The 20163-nt window shown below is 41.0% G+C and overlaps 1 protein-coding gene across 5 annotated transcripts in view; it reads left to right on the top strand.

Moving 5' to 3' along the window:
- Positions 1-20163, top strand: part of PAX3 (paired box 3) — a 78853-nt gene that overhangs the window by 44706 nt on the left and 13984 nt on the right. For 3 of the 5 annotated variants that reach the window (XM_061365143.1, XM_061365141.1, XM_061365146.1), the window contains one exon: positions 9130-9335. In XM_061365143.1, the coding sequence (XP_061221127.1) occupies positions 9130-9335 (206 nt within the window). The remainder of the gene's footprint in view (positions 1-9129; positions 9336-20163) is intronic. The other 2 variants (XM_061365145.1, XM_061365144.1) reach the window with 1 other exon arrangement.

The following is a 20163-nucleotide window of genomic DNA, read 5'->3' as shown; positions in this document are numbered from 1 at the left end:
AAAAGCAATTTTAGTTTTCTTCCACAAAAATTCCAGAAATCTTCTGCAAAGTTAAGTGATTTCTAGGGGCAATGGAATATTCAATGACAAAATACAATATTGCATTAAAAAAACAAAATAAAAAAGAAGTCTGGAATTATTTTGGTCGTTCTATGTCCTGGGAGTGATTGAGATGATCATTTAATTTGGTTTACCTCTATATGGGTAAAAGTGGCTTAAGGGGTGGTCTGGCTGCAGCTGTGGGTGTAAGAAGAGGTGATAGCCTTGATTTCCCATAGCCTTTGAGGACTGTAATGTTGGCATTGAGATGAAGCTATCTACAACTTGTTCTGACAGTGTTTGTTTTGAATCAACGATGGTATTAATTCAGGTGCTAGAACTAGCTGAGAGAGATAGGAAGTGTATTAAAATGTTCTCATTATTTTCTGCCTTAGGCATCTGTAGAGTTTCTTGTGTCTTCAAGCATGTTTTAGCAGTGCTATGAGTGGTCAAAACCCAGTGAAGCAATACAGAGCTGGTTATGGAAAATGCATGTAAGCGTTTTCTTGGTGGGCCCAGTAAGTCTGATCATCTTGTATAACTTTTTAGGAGCTTTGTTCGCATGCTGTTATTGCAAAGGATTGAGACAAATGTAATTTATTGATTATTTTTAATTCTGAAGAATCTACACTGCCTCCCCCAGGAAAGATTGCTGACATCTCAATTGTTTGCAGTGCTTTAACTCACAAAAACAATCTCAGTATTTATCCAGAGACTCCTTCATTTGCTTTATTTAATTTCTCAGCTGACAAATTCCATCTCCCAGGATACTCAGTGTTTTCAATCTTAATTGGTTACCAATCAGGTCTTCCATCAGCTGATACTGTCTTGAAAAAATGTTGCCAGTCCTTTCTTAGTATGTTCTGGGATTCTCATAAATCTCCCTGACTTTTGTATTAAAATATAGCCTAAAACATCAACCTCCAAAACTCATTTGGATTTGAGCATTTAGTTTCCTTCACCTTTTTCTAAATTTAGGAGCTAAAGTTGGTTTTGGTGGTCTTTTTTGTGGTGTGTTTATGGGTATTTTTTTGTACTCTGGAAGTTTTCCTTTGAAATCTCCTAGTTTGCGTGTGTTTGGGGTTTGTTTGTTTTTGTTTGGTTCTTGGTTTTTTTTTTTTTTTTTTAAGTGAGAAGATGATGCAGTGCTTAAATACAGCATGTGTTTGCAGCATTGTTACAGATGCTCCCTGTGGGAAGGGCTGGAAAAGCCCCCAGACTCCAGCACTCATGAGCCCCTAGTGAAAATCAAAGGGACGTGCTAGTGACTCTTCTTCGTGCTTTTCAGAAAGCCCTCTTCTCTAGTCAGTAGGCTGTATTCAGAGAGAAGGTCCGGGGTGACTTGGAGTCTAATGACAGTGAGATTGTACAGGTTAATGCTGGCGTGCTTTGTTGTGCCTGGGGTTATCACAGTGCTGGCTCCCTCTTGCTGAACTCCTTCCTTGGATCTACTGGTAATGATGGAGAGATTGAGCAAGGGCCAAAGCTTGCCTGCATCCAGCTTTGCTTTTATAACAACAGAGAAATCCTTGGAGGCCAGTGAATAGAGACTGTATAAAGTCAGCAAGGCAGTCTTGTTTTCATGGGAAAAACTATCAACTTAACTCTTATTTAGTCATTAAACTTCAGCTAAGCCTTATTGGGCGTCAGCCTCTGAAACAATGAGGAAAGATCCCACAGGCTTTTTACCCACATGAGTTTTAACAAATCACTATATTTTTGGGTGTATGTGGGTTGTTTATTTGTTTGTGTGTATTTTATCCCAGGTAGAGCAGGTGCTCAGGTAAATCTGGCTGAGGGTCTGAATCACCGTGGTCTGTGTGACAGAGTCCCCAGGTCTATTCTGCTCTCCCATGGGCAGGTTCCTTGGCTATACATGCACGCATTTGTGTGTACTACCTATACAATAGGATCTGAGCGGTAACTGAAGTTCCTTTATGTTTAGTTTTCAATGTGAAAGAATAATAGTGCTGATAATTCCCAGTGCAAATTTACATCAGTGAAACTTGGGAGTGGAATCAAGCCCACATGCAAGGCTGTTAAGTACTTTAATGTTACTTGTATCAACAAAACAAATCTCTTCTTGGAAAAGGAGGTGGGGGAATAAGAAGAGATTTTTGTAGTTGTATTTGCAGTTTCCTCTTCCCTTCCTTTCACTCTAGAAATTCTTTATCCTTTCATGCAGAGTTGAGAATTAGCCATTTATTCTTAGGGCTGGTGATGCAGGCTTTGATATTTAAAATGGAATGTGTTCCTTTTTGATGCTCTGTGGCTTTGAATGAAGTACATGCTAGCAGATTAATGGTGCAGAACAGTTAGACACTGGCCACTTTTTTTTCTTTCCATATTATTTCATCATTCAAAAAAAATTAAATACATTTTTAAAAAGAAGAGCCTGTGAATTGTCTATTGTCTGTGCGGTGAAATTATTTTCACAGTGCTGTCATTCTCTTCTACGTCGAAATTGTTGAATAGCTATGAGCTGTCACATTTTTTGTAAGTTATAACTGCATCAAGCTGTGCTGACAAAATGTCCCTGCATAACTGTTAATATGCATTGTCATTTTAAGCATGAAACAGTTTAGCTAATGATTTATCTCTTATAATGCAGCACTTGGGGCAGCTGTACGATTTGTCTCTTTAGCAAGTCAAGTAATTTCTTTAACAAAATGTTAAGCACAGATGGGCCATAGGCTGTCAGTTAACCATTATTGTGCATGCATCTGCTTGCCTTCAATGCACTGTTTTATGTATTCAGCCACTTACTTAGGCACAGTTCTCTGAAAAGCGGAACCTACTCTGATTGGCAAATAAAATGTTCATTTGTCTCTTCTTCCTATTGTTTTGTTTTGGTAACACATGTCAGCAGCTCAATTACCCAGTTCATTAACAGCTCCCAACGGACATGATGGCCAGCCCATGATAAGGAGGGTGATTGTGGCACATATGGTCAATAATAGCCTGTCTCTTGGTAATTGTAAATAAAAGTCACTGTTGGCCACTTCCTTTTACTGCAGCTACTGTTTTCCTTTTCACTTTGCTGTACAAAGCACATTTCTCTATGTGAATCAGCCCAAACAAAATAAAAATACCATCCGCTTCTCTCAAGATCAGTTTTATCACTGTTGGGGTGGTTGTTCCCTTTCTGTGCTGACATTCCAGCTTAGGAGATGCAATTTTTCTTTTCCAATTCCAGTAACCGATTAATTACTCTTATTAATCAGTTTACTTAAGCAGCAACATATTTTCTCCCCACTTCTCTCATTCTCCCACTTCAGACATTTGTATAGTGCCTGCGGAGTTTAAAAAAAAAGCCATTTACAATGTTTTTGTAAGTATGCCCTTTGCAAATAACAGCGGTTTTCAAAGGGGTAATTGAAGTGTGACTTAATCCTTGTTGGATAAGCAATACTCATGTCTGGAACAGAGGCTTGCCTTTTGGTTTTGTTTCTTAGTTTTTGATACATCATAGTCAAAATGATAGTAGAAAGGGTTAAAAGCAATTTTACTACTTCTGAGTATTTAACATAGGTATGCTCTTGCTTTCTAGGAAAACTGGATTTTTTTTATATGTTTGCTGACCCTAAATTTTCCCTTTTACAAGGGAAATAGGAGTGTGCAGCTACATTAGCATGTTTTATCTTAACTCCACTGAGAAATCTTTTGTGGCTTCTTTTTTTGTTCTCTGTTTCTTGAAATTTGCTTTACATGTCAAAGAAGAGGAGTCCAACTGCTAACAAATTTTGGGCTGTGACCTAATAGGGTAAAAGTGGGGGTGCCTGAATGTCCTCTCTATCCTCTTCTCTTGTTGGCAGCGAAGCATGGAAAGTGAACAGCGGATTGGATAAAATTGCAGCTCTGAGTCCAAATTGCTTTGGTTGGAGCACTACAGCCTCAAATTTAGGGGTGCTCTTCTAATCTTTGGAGCCTGATTTATCTTGGATAAACACGGCATTTGGTTGTGGCACCTCAAACAGCTCACAGGTGGCTGAGGGGTGACTCCAGATCCCCTGAGCACGTCCCCCGCTGCCTGCCATATTCATAACTAATCTGTAGTCTCCACCCAGGGCGGTGGGCACTCGGGGAGTTGTTGAGTGTCAGAGTTTATTTGTCCTGTTTTGATTAGCGCAGACCTGGCAGGGCCCATTTTCTTTTTAATGGCTCCTTGCTGTGACAGTGAGGTTTTGGGAGGAGGAGGAGGAGAAGAGGCGAGCCTGGAGTCATGTTTCCCCAGGCAAATAGAGCAAAAGCGAGGGAGGATGGGTTGGGAGGGAGGTAGTTGGTTGGCTTCAGAGTCTTCATTACATTTTGTATGCAAATATGAGCCTGCTCCTAAACGGGACTGCTCAGAGAGGGAAAAAGGATGGAGGCTGTTAGTAGGAAATAAAAGATGCTGTTTTCTTTTTCTGTAGACTTTATTTTGAGGAAAGAAAGGATGCGTGATGTGTTTCTAGTCCGTTGACTGTTAAATCGCCAGCTGCTGAAAGCCTATCCCAACACAAACAAGGATCCAGGGAGGAATGCACTGCTGGCCACCTACTGCTGCTCCCAGTGCTGGAGGTTTATTTAGCGAGCGCCTGGGGTGACTCTGACGGCCCACATCCTGGGGCAGTTTTCCCTCTCCCTCCCTTTCCTTTCTAATTCATCCACAACATGATGGAGGGTTGCGTTTGAGCCCCTTTACCTCTGGCCGGGAGAGGCAGTCCTGGAGGGATGTCTCCAGGTGCGGAGGTTTGGGGAGGGGGTGGCTGGGATTAACCCCTGCTGTGCATCCCCTTCACCCTGGCTGCCCTCCCCACCGCCCCCCTTGCGTCCGCGGCAGCCTCCTTTGTGCCTCCTGCATCCTGCCAGGCAGGTGTCAGAGCCCTGAATGCGGGCAAAGGCCTTGCTGATGGATACCACAGATGGAGCGTGGAAATCGGCCGAATAGGCCTCAGCCACAGGCCATTTCTTAGGACCCAACAAAAGCCTCCAAATAAGTCAACAAAAATCCCAAAGATCACAAAGAGAAAGTGTCATTTGTCATTTGCTGTGGGTTTGTGTGGGGGGTGGCGGCCCTGCAGCACTCCTCCTTGCCTGCACCCGAGTAAACACGAGGCAGGTCACTCGCCTCTCCATGGCGTGAAAGGGATCCGGCAGCAGCCCCGCGGTACCCGCTGCCTCCCGGCACTTCCCCAGAGCTGGGGATGCCCTGGATACAGCCATAAGGAATAGAGATGTGGCACGAGGGGGAGAGCCTGAGGAATTAACCATGTGTAAATAGAGAAATTAGAAGGTCTGGGAAGGATAACCAGCAAATAAACCACCATCAGAACCCTCTCTGCCTTTGTATGCTGGCTTTTTCAGTCTTTTTTTAGCAAGATTCGCGGCCAGACAATTTGTCTAGGGCAGACCCCAGGCTGTTACACTTATAAGAAGAGGCTGCATAATATTTTACTTAAACATTTCACAGTGACTGAAGGATTGCCAGAGAACTTGTGCCTTTGCAGTGGCAAAAAGATAACCTCTGCCTGCATTTGTCAGGTGTGCTGTGCTGCAGCGGTAATGTATGGGTTTTAAATGGTTGTCATGTTTTTGATATTTAACTATTCAAATGAAATGTCTTGCTGAGAGGAAGAACAACCCACAGAATGACCCCTTGTGCGTTATTCTGTTGTTTGGCTTTTGCCCCGTGGTGTCTGTTTATGGTGTCTAGAAAAGGGACCATTGCAGAGCTTCAGGTGACTGAATGCCTGCTACACTAGGCAGAGATTTTTTTGCGTGTTGTGGTGATAACAGGCATGCAATGTGTCCTCAGGTCACACAGCGTTAAGAGACAAATAATTGCTCTTTACTTCTGTAATTCCTTCTTTAATTAAACTTCATGGCTCAGCTACTGGTCATGCTTTTGGCTGCCTCTCCCACTTTGAGCTGTGCAGTGAGGGGGGATACTGGGGGACCTGGCCGCAGATCTCTCAGGGCACTGGTGAGTCAATTCCTTTCTCCCATTTATAACTTGAAGGGATGGAGTATTAATATCATTAGGACAACTGTAAAGGTTAGCGATATACGTATTGTGTGTGCGTCTGCGGAGGTGATGGAGACAGAAATAAGCTATCTAAAATCTGACCACCTTTACTTGTGCTGAATAGTATCTTTTTGCATCATAAAAGTCAGTGGATCTGTTAATGAGATACTGCTTACCAAAGGGCAATGTGCTGTGGCTATTGAGCATATATAAAACAAATACTGCTTTTTTAAAGGCTGAGGTATGTCAATATGCTTAGCCAGTGCTCTGATTGGCTTCTTACCTATATAAATGTCAAATAACAGTATTTTAATAGGGAAAAAAAAGAATAAAAACTTCCTTGAATCTCATCATATCTAAGATGACTTTGTAAGAAATAAAAAATGTGGTTTGTAGTACAGATACAAAGTTATAATTTAAGATTACATTTGTCTGATTTTAATATCACAGGTCAGACAAAACAATGGAACTCAAAGGAACTGAGTGTTTTCAATGAAGCTCCACGTAGCTCTCCCTACTTTAATTTTGTTACTTTCTCTCTGTTTGCACTTGATTAGATGTGTCATACTGGACTCTCAGAGACTGCAGCTTTTGTTGACTGTTTTACCTTTGTGCCTTTCATGTACAGCTTAATGAAATGTAAAGCTAAAATGAAAAATGAAATCAAGTCAGCATTTCAGTTCTGCATTCTTGTTGCTGCATGGATGCAAGGTGCGGTGAAACATTACAAGATTTTGCTAAGACTTTGCTCTCCTCCACTAGACTAACTTGTCAGCAGAGCTGTTCTGCTTAAAGTCCATGATTTGTATCTGAGGCTAACATAAGGAAACTAGGTTTTAAGTATCCTGGTTTTATTATTGAACCAGCAGCATGAAGCCATCCTGGAGGACTGTAACTTGGCAGTTGCTGAGGAAAGCAGGTGTCACTTGGGACCCCAACTGAGGTTTGGGATTTGTCATTAATTGAGACAATGCGTTATGTTCATTTTGGGATACCCTGGGTTATTTGTTTTGAAAGGAATGAACTTGAACTGTTTGGGATAGGATGTTTGTGTTGGTTCCTTTTTGTCCTTGAGGGCAATGTTCTCAAGAACCAGAGTTTTACTTGGGGCAAAATTAAATGCAAGTAGAAGTCTCTGGGAGTCAGATGTTTTCACACTTAACATCAGTGGTGAGTTTTATGGGAGATTCTCCTGATGTTCTGTGTATGTTGGGTTCAAGGTATTGATGATGTCTGGTCAGTGAAGACAGCTTTCACCTAAAAGTCTCTGGTCTAGCAGTATTTATTTATTTATTTATTTAGGTAGACAAATTCATAAATTCTTCATTTGTATCGTCTGAAACAGCATTTTGTCTTTCTCATGCTGTAACACTAAGTAAACAGATTAGATTTATTTATTAGTTCAAACAGCTTGAGTGAAATTGGAAATGTAAGGTAGCCAGAAATGAACATGGTGAGGGGTTTTAGCTGGATCTTGAGAAACAGTGATTTCTTCTTGGCTTTGTGTTCTCAGTTACTGCCAAATAAATCATGTTAAGAAGATTATTTTAAATCAATGTCTATATCAATAATTTATTTGGCATTATTGAAGTAGTAGAGGCAGTGCTTGCTGAACAAGCAGTTCAGCATCACTGGGGAGTGTCTGCCCTCTTTAGGTAGTTTCCCTTGAAGACTCAGACGAGAAGGAATGCTTGCTGCCTGGGACAGCAGCTGGTGCGAGTAAAGGCTGGCTTTGGAAATCTACTCTTTCAGTTCATTATGGTTTTTGGAGAAAGAGAATGTGATTGGGTGCTGGAAGGGGCTCTGCTGCCTTCACAGCTCTGGCTATGGGTTCAGCCATGATTGGGCTGTAGCTGGAATTCACTTGATTGCCAGGGAGTTCAGAGGAAACAAGTGATGATGCCAGGAACTGTCTGTGTGTGTGTGATTTCACTCTCTCTATGCCCATGAAACCCAGAAAGAGTTTGGTTTCTGATTTCTTTTTAATCTGGTGATCTCAAGAGTTGGTAGTCCCTTCCTGGGTCATGGACAATGCTGTATGTGGTCTGTTTTTTGCTGACTTTCCTTAAGTACCAATTTGGGATGTGGTGTGAGGGGCACTTAATCCAGCATAGCCTTGACTGTTTTGAAGTCACATCCTGGACTGTTGATTGGATGCTGAGCATCAGCACATCTGTATGTAGCTGTGCTCTGTGCTGAAACCTTAGGTGAAGGAAGCATGCAGTCCATGTATTTCAGCTCTGGTCATCATATACACTGGAATCTCCTTGCTTTAGGGACTGGAAGAGTCAAATCAAACTATTGCTTTAAGCTATTCTTACAGGATTTCTTAGTGCAATGCACATCCCAAATTTTCTTTTATATTTAATATTAACATTTGTCTGGCCTGTCCTAAGGTTATGTTAGGCAGCCCTAAGACACATGAATAACTTCCAAACAAGGGGAATGTTTAAATGTGGTGAGATATACTAACAAACATTACAATACTGCTCAGAGTGTTGGACAAATAAAACATGTGACATGAAGTACATATTTGGTTGTGTAAACAATGTATTTCTCCAGTAGTGCTCCCCATACCTTTGCAATTACTTTCATAATCATTTCAGCAATAAGGCTCTAGTTATGGATCTCTAGGGAAGGTCTCATGGACCTGAGTCTATAAAGTCTGAATGTTTAAGTTACAACACGCACACTGGTGTGTGTGACAAGTATTGTATCTGTTTGCTAGTTCAGGGAACGGAACAAGGACATATTGCTTGGTACTAAGCCGTACTCAGGTTTTTGAAACACTTGCAAACTGCTGGAGGAGTTATAACAAAGAAATTGAATAATTCATTTACTCAGATTTCTAGGGGTTCTTTAATATTGGCCCAGGTAAAGGTGCTAAAGTCATAGTTGAACTTTTGACAATTCTTTATTTGTTTGAGCACATTTAACTCTGTTTCCTTTTACTAAGTTTGCCCCCTCAGTTCTGAGTCATGGGGACAAAGCAGCTTTTCCATATCATCAATCGACTCAATATTCTGCTTTTTGTTTTCCACTCAACTAAACACAATTTTTGTCTAATTTTTTTCCTTTTCGAGCATCAGCACCCCAGTCTGATGAAGGCTCTGACATCGATTCTGAACCAGATTTACCTTTAAAAAGAAAGCAGCGTCGCAGCAGGACAACCTTCACTGCAGAGCAACTGGAGGAGCTGGAAAGAGCTTTTGAGAGGACACACTACCCTGATATTTATACTAGGGAAGAACTTGCTCAAAGAGCCAAACTCACAGAGGCTCGTGTCCAGGTATGTATTCAAAAGCTGCCTAAAAAAGGGAATTTCTTTTTCTATTAGCATGTCATTCCTTTTATATTCTGAAGTGATCCTATTCTGGGGTAGAATGAAAATGTGAAGCTACATTGTTTACAACCTCAGGGGTTTTTGCTGTACATGGACATTGGTTTTTCAACTGTTTAAGACAACTGCTTTGAAAAAAAACATTTGTGTTTTCCCCAGTAATTGTTCCATACCTACCATGAATACGATACTGAGCCTTTGGAGAAGAAGGTCTATTATCCCAGTTTGTTTGTTTTATGCATTTGACAGCACTCTGCATGTAATCAGGTCAGCTGTTGTGCCAGCTTATACTTGACTGATTTCATCTGTTGTTGTTTGGGTCTTTCAGGCATTAATAGAAGAGAGGAAAGCATTTAAAAAAAGACAATGTGTCTGTAGAGCCATGCAAGTGAGCAAGGTTACTGGTGCTGTATCTACAGTTTACTTTTCAGTTAGCTTTTGAAGTTGACTTTATTTAAACCTTGTAATATCTCTTTTAATCTCACTGTCAGTTTAATTTGAAAGAAAATAAACCCTCAAATGACTGTTAGGTCTTCACAACTTCGTGTAGAACCAGATTGTCTAAAACAAGCTAATGCACTGGAGGGGTAAACCATGGAGTTGATTTAAATTAAAAACAAGCATGAACCTGGATTTTCAGATGTACAAACCCAGACAAATAGCAGCCAGATAGTTCTGGAATATACTGTGCCCTAGAGTTCAGGCTCAGGCTTGGACTTACTCTGCTTCATGGCCAAGCAGCATGTCCTGTGAAATGTTTAATACTTCAGGTGGAGTCATCTGCTTCTCTTCCACTACTTGATCTCTGAGAGTCATTTGTAAAAGCATGCTCATTTAAATCTGCCTCAGTTGCAAGCATTCATAAGCAGATGTGTCACTGGGTAACAAGCAAAATATTGTAGCTTGAGATCTAACCAAGAAAGAAAAATGAATAGTAATTTGTGATCTAACCAAGGGTACAGGTGAATTTGGTTGCTTTGGTAAAACTCTGTTTTTATGTTTTGATATTTGAAGCTCAGCCTTAGTCATTCAAACTCTGCAAACTGAAATCAGCAATAGAAAACATGTCTCTGATGTTTTAAGACAAGCACACCTACATCAGCATGGCTGTATTACTGAGTATCTCTCTTGAAAAATTCAGACTTTTTCAGTTTTACCTGCTAAATGTTTTGGGTGGGTTTTTTTTGCAGAAGACTTCACAACACAGTTTTTGTCAGTGTTTGTTATGACTGTGACAAAATCAGATGTGTACATGAATTTGCCTGAAAGGCAAACTCAGTGATGCATGACTCTTTTCTTAACATGGTTACTAAGTGAAATGCTTGCAAAACAGCTTCATCTATAGACTTGTGTCAGGTAAGACCAAATCAAACCCTAGGAATCATCCACACACTAACATAATAAAGATAACTTCCTGCACAAGTTCTGTTAGGAAGATGAATGGGATCTAGGATGTGATATTTTGGGCTATGTTAGCTTCAGACCAAAAATACAATAAAATGAAAAAGATCTTGTTTGTGTTTTTTTAAATCAATGACCCACAGCTAGAAGAAAAGCAGAACTCTCATTAACATAACAGCTGTCTTAATGTGGCTTTAACCCTGTGACTTTTTACATTCCTTATGGCTTCCTTGGTTCCCTTGAGACGCATCCTGTCTCACACCACTCCTATGATCTACAGCCTCACAAATTCCCCAGTAACTCTGACATGGATATTTTACCTAACCCAGCATGGAATAAAGTTCCCAGTCAATCAATGATTAAAATACCAGAACAAAACCTTTTTGGATTAAAGATGAGCTGGGGTTGAAGTAACCAGCCTATGGGCAGTTTCCTAGTGCACTCCATCTGTCTGGTACCCTTGAAGACTGGCAGAGTGATTTAGCAGTGGATTAAGGGATACAGGATTTGCCTTATCAGCATTCAGCACCTCTCTATAGCTCCTTAAAATAGCCACCTATGATGGGCATGAAATAAAAGACAACCTGTGAAAAGAAAATAAACCCAAGAGACTTGAGGCTGAGAGGGCTGGAAAGTCATACTGATGCAGCATTCAAGCTTTCTTAGTCACACTTCTTTTTTGGTAGGAATATGACAGAGATCAGAGATACCAAATTTTATATGGATATATATGGAAAGATCTCTTTGACTGCTTCCCAATCAAGCATTATCTAAAAGAGCTGGCTTTTTTGCAGCCTAAGTCCAGCTGAGCCCATAAAACTTATTTTTCTCTCTGGAGCTGCAAGGTCCAATTTTGTAGAGTTGTTTCACATTGTCTAGGAAGTTATTTAATTGATTACAACTGGACCAACTTGCTATTCCCTCAGTCCCTTCTTGTAGTGCTTGCATCTCATGTTTTGTTTTTTCTACCCTGCCACCCCCATGCTTCCCCTTTCCTTCTATTCCCTGAGGCACTCGCTGAACACCCGTGAAAGGAAGAGTCTTAAACTGCCTAACCATCTATTTTCTCACTTTCCCACTGTTGAAGGGTAACCAAATACATGTTTCTAAGTGGGTTTGTTGGAGTGGGGAAAAGAAGTTGCTTCTGGGCTGAGATCAAGTTTAGAACATTTCAGCCCCTAAGGGAAATTTTTTGAAAGCTACAAACAACTGAAAACAGACTTTACACTGTGAATGTTATTTGTGTACTTAATTGTGGGGACAAGAAAGTGTTGCAACAAACCTTACATTGCAAGAGTCACGAGATACATAGCTAGAATCATTGCAAATAGTTCAGCACTGGGTGTCATAAGAAGTTAAAATGCCCCCTGCAATTCCTTCTGAAGAGTCTTTCCAGTTAGGGACTGTTGAATCTTTCTCCCCTGTGTTTGAGCCTAGATGTGGTGTGGAGCCAGGACAACCTCTTCTGCTGCCTCTTCCAATAGCTACAGGCTCTTCTCTGCATGTTAGAAGCAGCAGGAAGGGGAAAGTTCTTTGGTCTTGTGCATTCATCAGATACAATTCAGAAACATAAGTAGAGTCCCAAAGGATGACCATTAAATAAATAAATAACACCCCCCCCCCTCCAGTAATACCCTGGGAATGTGAGGTTAAAGATTCACATGCTGACAGTAAAAATCACAATCATGCAGTGCTTTACTGGTCCAGTTTAAAACCTCATTAAAACCATCATTAAGTTGCAGTGCAGGCCCTTAAGGTCTGTAGTCTATTTTTACTGACTGAATCTGAAGTTGAATTCTAAAAGTGTTATTTTCCCCAGTGTAGATAAAGATCAAAGGCTCTTTCTGAGCTTCAGAGCAGTGCGGTTGCGGTTTGTGTAACAAATAGTGCATTAGGAATGAAGTGGGTAGCATCTTTTCTGGCTACCTCTTGATTCCCACATCAGGCTTATTTTTAGACCTGGATGAACTGGGTGAACTTTGGCAGCAGCTTGGAGCCTGTTTCAGATTGACAGTGGGAGGTGTTTACTTCAGTCTTTCACTGAAGGGTTTTTAAATAAGGTTCAGGTTTGTCCTGTAGCAGGCAGAAGGCCAGGAGCCTGCCTTGGCTGATGAGGGCTGGCCAGTCAGACAAATCTTCCTGGGCTGTGTGTTGAAGGCAGGCATCCTAAATTATCAGAAATTTGATGTGTAAGGCTTGTGTGTTGGACCACATTGAAGATGTACTCCCAGGTGTATGAGACTGTGCGGGACAGGAGGTCCTGCACTGGAAGCAGCTGACACATGGCCTTCCTATTTAACACCAAAGAGCAACAGGAGAAATTTGTTTGGACTGTTTCAGTCCATGGATAATAGTGAAAAAGCAAGGGAAGTCAGGAAGAATTTTGAAATGTGTTTCTGTCCTGTCCTGAAAAGGTGGTTTTAGGCCAAATCCCAGGTTTAAATTGGTTTGCTTGAAAACTTCCAAAAAGAAAAATATGGTCTAGCAAAACAGCATGTCTGAAAATTCAGGCAGATCTCTCCAGGCTACGAGGATGGGGTTGAATGGTCCCACATCAGACTTGTAATCAGCTTGTAAGCTTTTGTAAAAAGCGTACTGCAACCTCAGCAAATAAAAGAAGTCCCAAGAGCTCAGAAGCCTTGAGTAGCCAGAATAAAAATGATAAAATATTCTTTTAAGTGTTTGCATATTGTTTCCTTTGTTTCACCGTGGTGCAGGGAGGGGAAGAGATGGTTGGGAAAATAAGATAGTGGGGGGAAAGCTAAGGGAAGAAACTAAGACCTTTAAGGTATGAGTAAGGTTAGAAATCTCTGAAGTCCAGCTCTCAACTTTAACAGTCTCTTCTCAGTAGCAAACTGAGAAAAGTATTCACTGGGAAATCATAGGGGAGGGAGTACCTCTGCCAAAAAAAAGTCTTAGTTTGTCCTCAGTTCTTCTGAGCCTGTATGCTGAACTGCTCAGTGCAATGGGAAGATGGGGTAAAGGAATGTAGGGTGGATTCAGGAACATTAAAGACCTTTCAGCAGATCTTTACAGTTATTCCTGTTGTGGTTTATGGAGAATTTCTAGTGCCTTTTCTTGAGGCTGTCCCTCTTGCATGAAATATAGGATAAAGAAAGAAAATGCTGTGTGCATTCTTGTAGTAGATATCCTTGTAATTGTAGATATTTTTTTTTCCCCAGGGGTAAAGGAGAAATTCTTATGGGTAAATTAGTCAACTACAAGCATATGCAGGCCCAAGAAGACATGTTTAAATACAAAGGAAAAGAAGAGATGTGATTTTGATTCACTTTTTCTGGTCTGTGCTGCCTAAGGGCTCAAATTAGTGGCACTTTAATTTATAAACACGCAGTTCAATTTGCTTATTATTCAATATTTTGCAAAACAGTTCAGCTGCAGTGTTTTAGAAGTATTTGTGTGGGGCTGAGTCAGAGTCTTTTCCAAGAAACCTATGACAGTTGAATGTGTTGGATCACACTTGGAAGTGGTTGGAAGTCCTTGTTCCCTACTGGTTTTGGGGTCTTTTTAAATTTTGTGTGTTGTTGTTATGGGTTTTTTTCTGTTGTGGGCTTTTCTTGTGTGTATGTGGTTTTGTGGGGTTTTTTGGTGGTTTGCTCTTTCCCTCCTTTTGTTTTTAAGGAACTCTGGTTTCTGTCACATTGATAACTCCTTGTATCCCAACCCGCATGACTTCCCATCACCATAAACAAGAGCTCCCCACAGACCCCAAGCAGAGAACCTGGACCGGTGGTCATGGCAGGTCATTCTCAGCAGGCTAGCAACACTGCTTTAAGATGTTGTGAGGAAGCAGACCTACCGATGGCATGCCTCTGTGTGTATGCCGGAGACCTTATTCCTGTGAGGCTGGAGGTGTGCAGATGTTGCAATGAAGCCGATTTAACAACTAGTGTTTGTTGAAAAGCAATTCTGTTTCTACTCCCTCTTTTTCCTGTGACTTGTCCCTGGCAGTGCTCTTCCTGGAGCTCTTCTAACACCATGGTGAGACAGGGTGGAAATTTACCCTACTGCAAAATTAGAAAAGGGAAGGAAAAACTTTCTTTCCTTTCTTTCCCCCCTGCTGTTCTGTGTTTTCCCCTTTGGGTTAGGCAGGTGCATGGGCTGGTGTCAGGTGTTGGCCTGCTGAGAGGGTGAAAATGCTGGCACAGACTGCTCTGAAGGCTGCTGAAGTAAATGTAGGTCCAGCATCAGCAGGGACTGCAGGATCAGATGCTTCAGGTGTCTTTAGAAGTCATCCTGCTGTTTCGCAAAGGTAGCAGAGTCAGCTCTGTCATGGCTGGTGCAGCCCTGATTCGTTATCAGTTTCCCTTCTTCAGCCTCCCCTCTTTGTAGGGCATACCCACTGCTTCTGACCACCCCAAATTCATTCCCTGATGACACAGGCACTAAGGACTCCTGCTTCCACGATGATTAGTCTTCATTTTGAACCTGTGAATATCGGGAGAAGGAAGGTAGACAACATGGTGGGTGGGTTAGACTGTTCCTGTGAAAACTATCGTAAGGCTAAAGAGGAAAAAAACCAAAAAACCCCTTCTGTCTAAAATTAGAAGTGCCATTAACAATACATCAATCTGTTGACTTTGTGTGCTTTTGGCACTGATGCTTGCAATGGTCAGGACTGTGTATAACAAAATATCCACTGGTTTTCTGCAAAATTCACATCTCAAATATTTTGCCCTGTTGGATCAGAGATCTTTTTGCCTTAAAAGCACATAGAGCACTCTGTGTTTATGATCAGACTTGTTGAAATGTCAAGGCTAATTACACTAGTGTGTTCCCAAGTGGATAAATGCATCTTTTAAAGCATATCCTGTTGAGCTGAGCACAATGAGATTTTTGGCATGATCACTTGCAAACTACTTCAAATAAAAATTGTAATAAAAGGCAGAATCTAAATGTTAGAAGGTAGAGACAGGAGAAACCTATTAGTTTAGCTCATCTATTCTACACTGGGGCAAAATACCTTTTTTAATATTCTTCTGTGGAGTGATTTCTTTATTTGGTCAGGCCAGTTCTAGATGTTTGAAAAACTAGAGCCTCCAGTACTTCCTTTTTTTTCCCTTTTGCTCTGATTTATTTCTCTTCAGATCTGTTTTTGTATGTAAATTTTGGCCAGACACTGGGGTTCAATATTGTTACCGTTTGGGCAATTTATATTCCATCTTTAAAGTGGCACAGAAACTGGGGAGCCAGAGCCTCACCAAAATGAATGTGACTTGGCTTCTGTTGCAGACATCACTTTTGGATGCTTGGGTCTTTCAGAGAAACCACGTTGCCCATGTCTGCATTTGCATACCACCAAGCACAATGCTGACCTAATTTAGAGCTCCTTCATGTTACACCAACACAAGTGGATCATATTCCTTCAGACACAGTACTCTTTGTGTAAGAATGCTGTATTTGGAGTCTCCAAAATGCAATAGCTTGCTTATCCACTGCTTTTGTTTCCATAAGGGAATTCTGTGTGGTAGTGGTGAAATACTAGCTAGGCTTGGTCTGCCTTCCACTGAGATCCAGGCTGTTGCTGGTGTAGGCAAGGCATCCCATCCTTTGGGAACCTGCTAGATTTGAAAAGGCTACTCATAAGATGAGGATTTTGTTATGCTGGTAGAAGCTGAAATGTGCTCCACATAAGAGGACATGGTGTTTACATCATATTGGAAATGTACAAACAGAATAAAATACTTCCCCAGGTGTTTGCAATATGTTTCTAGACAGGCACATTGGCTTGTGGTGACTGGTTTTGTTTTTAAGTCTTGGCTTGATAATGGCAAAATTTGTCAGGATTTCTTTAATCATTGGTAATAGTGCACGTGGATTCTTCAGGATATATGCTGATCTAAAAAATAAAACAATTTCCTGAGCTCTTGAGGGTAAGTCAAGGCAGCTGATTGTAGTCTAAGTGAAATACTATGACTAGAAAGTAACAATAAAATAAATCATCTCAATTAACTTGGAAAGCATGTAACTACTACTGAATTAAGTTTGGGATCTGACTCATTTTAATTAACATTGCATAAAGTTTAAATAAAATTTTTAGACTTTTTTTTTCTAGTTATTCTTTTTAGTTATTTTTTCTTGACTTTTCCAAACCTATTTTCAATGCTTTAACTCTCCCATTTAGTTTTATTTGTATGTTTTCTTTCTGTTTTGTGTTATTTCTTCTTTGCGTTCTGTCTTGTACAACAGCTAAACTCTGCAGTTATGTGGGATAAAATGGGAGTTAAGCACAGTTGTAAACCAAATCTTGAGCCATGTGGTAAGGGAGAGGCCATGACAGTAAATAATAACAATAGTAAAACTGATTGTGTTAAAACACCGAGAACTACAGGTTCAGAGCTTCAGTGTGTTCATTTATAAAAAACATTGATGGTAAGAGTTGGGGCCATGCTTATGGTCATTTTAAAGATAAATTATTTTTACCAAGGCTGGTCCAAAGCCCATTAAAATCAAAGGTGAACAAGTGTGTGCGGGTCAGACCCTTGGTGCCCACTGTAATGGTGCATAGTGTGTTTTCTTTTTTCTTCTTATTTTTGAGTTTAGTTAATGTGCCTCTACCGTCCTGTAGTGACAAGTGCGTGTGGTATTAGTCTCAGTAAGCCTTGCTCTGCATGTTTGAATTTGTTCAAGGGGTTTGGTGAGTTAATTTTGGGCTAACTCTGGTGCCAGTCAGGTGCCATCTGCCTTCTGCCAGCCAGGGAAAGTAAAAACCCACAGCAGGTGGCAGAAGGTGTGTGCTGTGCTGAAGGGGCAGCAGTGAAGCAGAAGTGGCTGGAGCTGATGGATGAGCCTGAAGCCATGGCTGTGCCAGCATAACGTGACAAGGATGACAGTCAAGTAGCACCCATTTAGCATGTCCTAGTCATGTGGGACTGAGGGGCTAATGCACAGCCTTGTTTCTGCACAGCTTGGGCAGGTTCCTGCACCCCTGCAGAGTGCAACTTAATTTAATGGAGCTCCAGGTGGCAACAGAGCTCTGTGCAAGTATGTTCATTGCAGGGCTGCTGTAGACTTTTTGATATTGTTGAGTGTGTCCCTTTCAGGGGTGTAATACATACCTGCGGCTCTGGAAAAAGGTGAATCTATAAAATGAGCCAGAAATCTGTCTGTAAATAAAAGCATAAACCTCAATGTTAATGCAAATCACTTGCCACTGAATTAAAGTTTGGGGTCTAACAAATTATAATAAATATCTAGGGCATGAAAGTAAATGCTTATCTGTAGAGGAAACAAAATTACCTAATTTTCCTCAATAAAATCCATTCAAGTAGTGTAGTTCAGTCAGTGTTTCTAAAGTGTTTGAAGATCATCAGATAACCTCCTTGACCTGGAGAAGGGAGAGTGTCATGGAGAAAGCCATAGTTAATGACCTGGGTAGGATAATTACAACATGCGTTTACTGTTCCCTGCTCCCTCTCTGACCTCCACTATCATTCTTAAATGCTCTTTGGCTCTTTAGCAAAGGCTCTTCGTCCCTTTTTCCTTCTCTTTGGGTGTCTTCAAAAGATACTGCTGCAGGAGTATAAGACTGGTGGGCTTTGGGAGACATAAGCAGGTGGAAGGAATCTGTGAGGAGTAAATAAGTAATTTAGATTTAAATGTCAGTGTGGGAAGCAGAGGTAAGGAGAGAGAAGAAAAAATATATAGATGTCTGTAGGATGAGGAAGTAAAAAGATATTGCTGAATCTAGACTGATCCATAACTCTCCATCTCTCCCTGGGTGCCTTGTCCCTGCTAGCTGCTTTCAAAAATGGTTCATGTGGAGGCAGAGGGAGGGTAGGTATGTACAGCAAAACACCAAGAGAGGAATTCTGAGGTAGGCAAAGACTCCGCTTATCCCTCTGTCCTAAATCTTAAACTGTAGTGGGAGTAGGTAATTGAGGGTTAGAAGTTGTGGTCAAGGGAGGAGGCAGCTGTGTGAACTGAGCATCTCATTCTGGAAAGAGGATGAAGCCAGATCAAACTACATGGGGACAGATGGCCCACATCAGAAACCAGATGGCCCACTGAGTCCCACCACTCCTCCTATGAAATAGCAAGCAGAGGAGAAGCCCACAGTGTAGTCCAAAATGTTTTTACACTCTTATGTAGGGGCCACTCATGGATTGTGAATGATGTTACACCTAGGAATCCAGTCTGTGATGGCTGATTCATAAGCCAGCATGGGCTGATTACAGAAAGGGTGACAGATCTGAGACCCAGCTTTTAAGAATACATCTACATGTTTGTAGATGTATTCAGGTAACATACTTCAGTGGCTTTCAGGCCAGGCTTTACAGGCTGTGCAGATGTACCTTGTAAAATGCTAACACCCAGTTAAGTCTTTATCTAATTGATAATATCCATGGATGATCATTGCAACTGATTCTGGGTGTAGTTATGAGTAATTGTCTGCTAATTTACAAGCATGTGCAACCTCTCTTATCTCTTTCATTTCTGGGGTTGTCCACTTCATGGACTTGAGCACTGTAACCTAGAAATTCTTCTAAAGCTGCAGCCAGGGTAGTGTGCATGCACCCTGGTTCAGGCACCCCTATTGTGGCTGGTTGCCCTTCTGATTCATGGCAAGTGTAATCTCTATAATATCAATATTAATCTATGTGTTTTGCAGCTCTTATTGTGTCTGCATTTGTGAAGTCTTGCCTCTTGCTTTCATGGAGGTAATAAGAGCCATCCAAGACTTTGGAAACTTAAAATATGAACTGAGAATGACGTGAAGGAAAGCAGATTTATAGCTAAGATGTCCCACTAATCCAAACCCCATCTGTCTGGTACCCTGTCCTGGGAACAGATTTCAAAGTGGTTCTGAAATGCTAATCTAGTACTGAAATTTTGATCTACTATTAATGTCAAGATTATTATGAGATGTTTTTTACATATGTGAACGTACATGAAAACTTGCTGGGAGGGGTTTGTGTGTTTTGTACACTGGGCTTGTATTTTTCAAATTAAAAGCTTAAAGTTCTGTTGATCATTAGGGCAATGTAGTACCCTAATATATAAGTGCAAGCACCTTCCAACAGTGCATTAAGCAATGCAGCTAACTCGTCAGCAAACTAAATGTAAAGACAATACAATCCAGACCAAATAGGTTTGGCTAGCACATCAAATGGAGAGATGTTTTCCCTTTCTCATTAAATCTGGCACAGTAAGGATAGTGATTAATAGCTATTAAAGCCAGTCAAGTTTGAAAGCATTAGTCAGCTTGTTTCTCAGGAGGGGCTGTATCTGGGAGGAAACTAGGGTTTCCAATTCTTGTGTCCTGTATGCTGAACCATGGAAGTGTGTGCCAAGGGCTCTTTTCTTGTCTAGGAGCTCCAATCCCAGTGCACATCTCTGTATCTCTAGTCTCAGACAC

This window comes from Neopsephotus bourkii, unplaced genomic scaffold, assembly GCF_033783945.1.
Source record: "Neopsephotus bourkii isolate Nb327-2 ecotype Australia unplaced genomic scaffold, CSIRO-AGI_Nbou_v1 NB_1279, whole genome shotgun sequence".
NCBI lineage: Eukaryota > Metazoa > Chordata > Aves > Psittaciformes > Psittacidae > Neopsephotus > Neopsephotus bourkii.
This window is presented reverse-complemented; position numbering and strand designations above follow the sequence as displayed.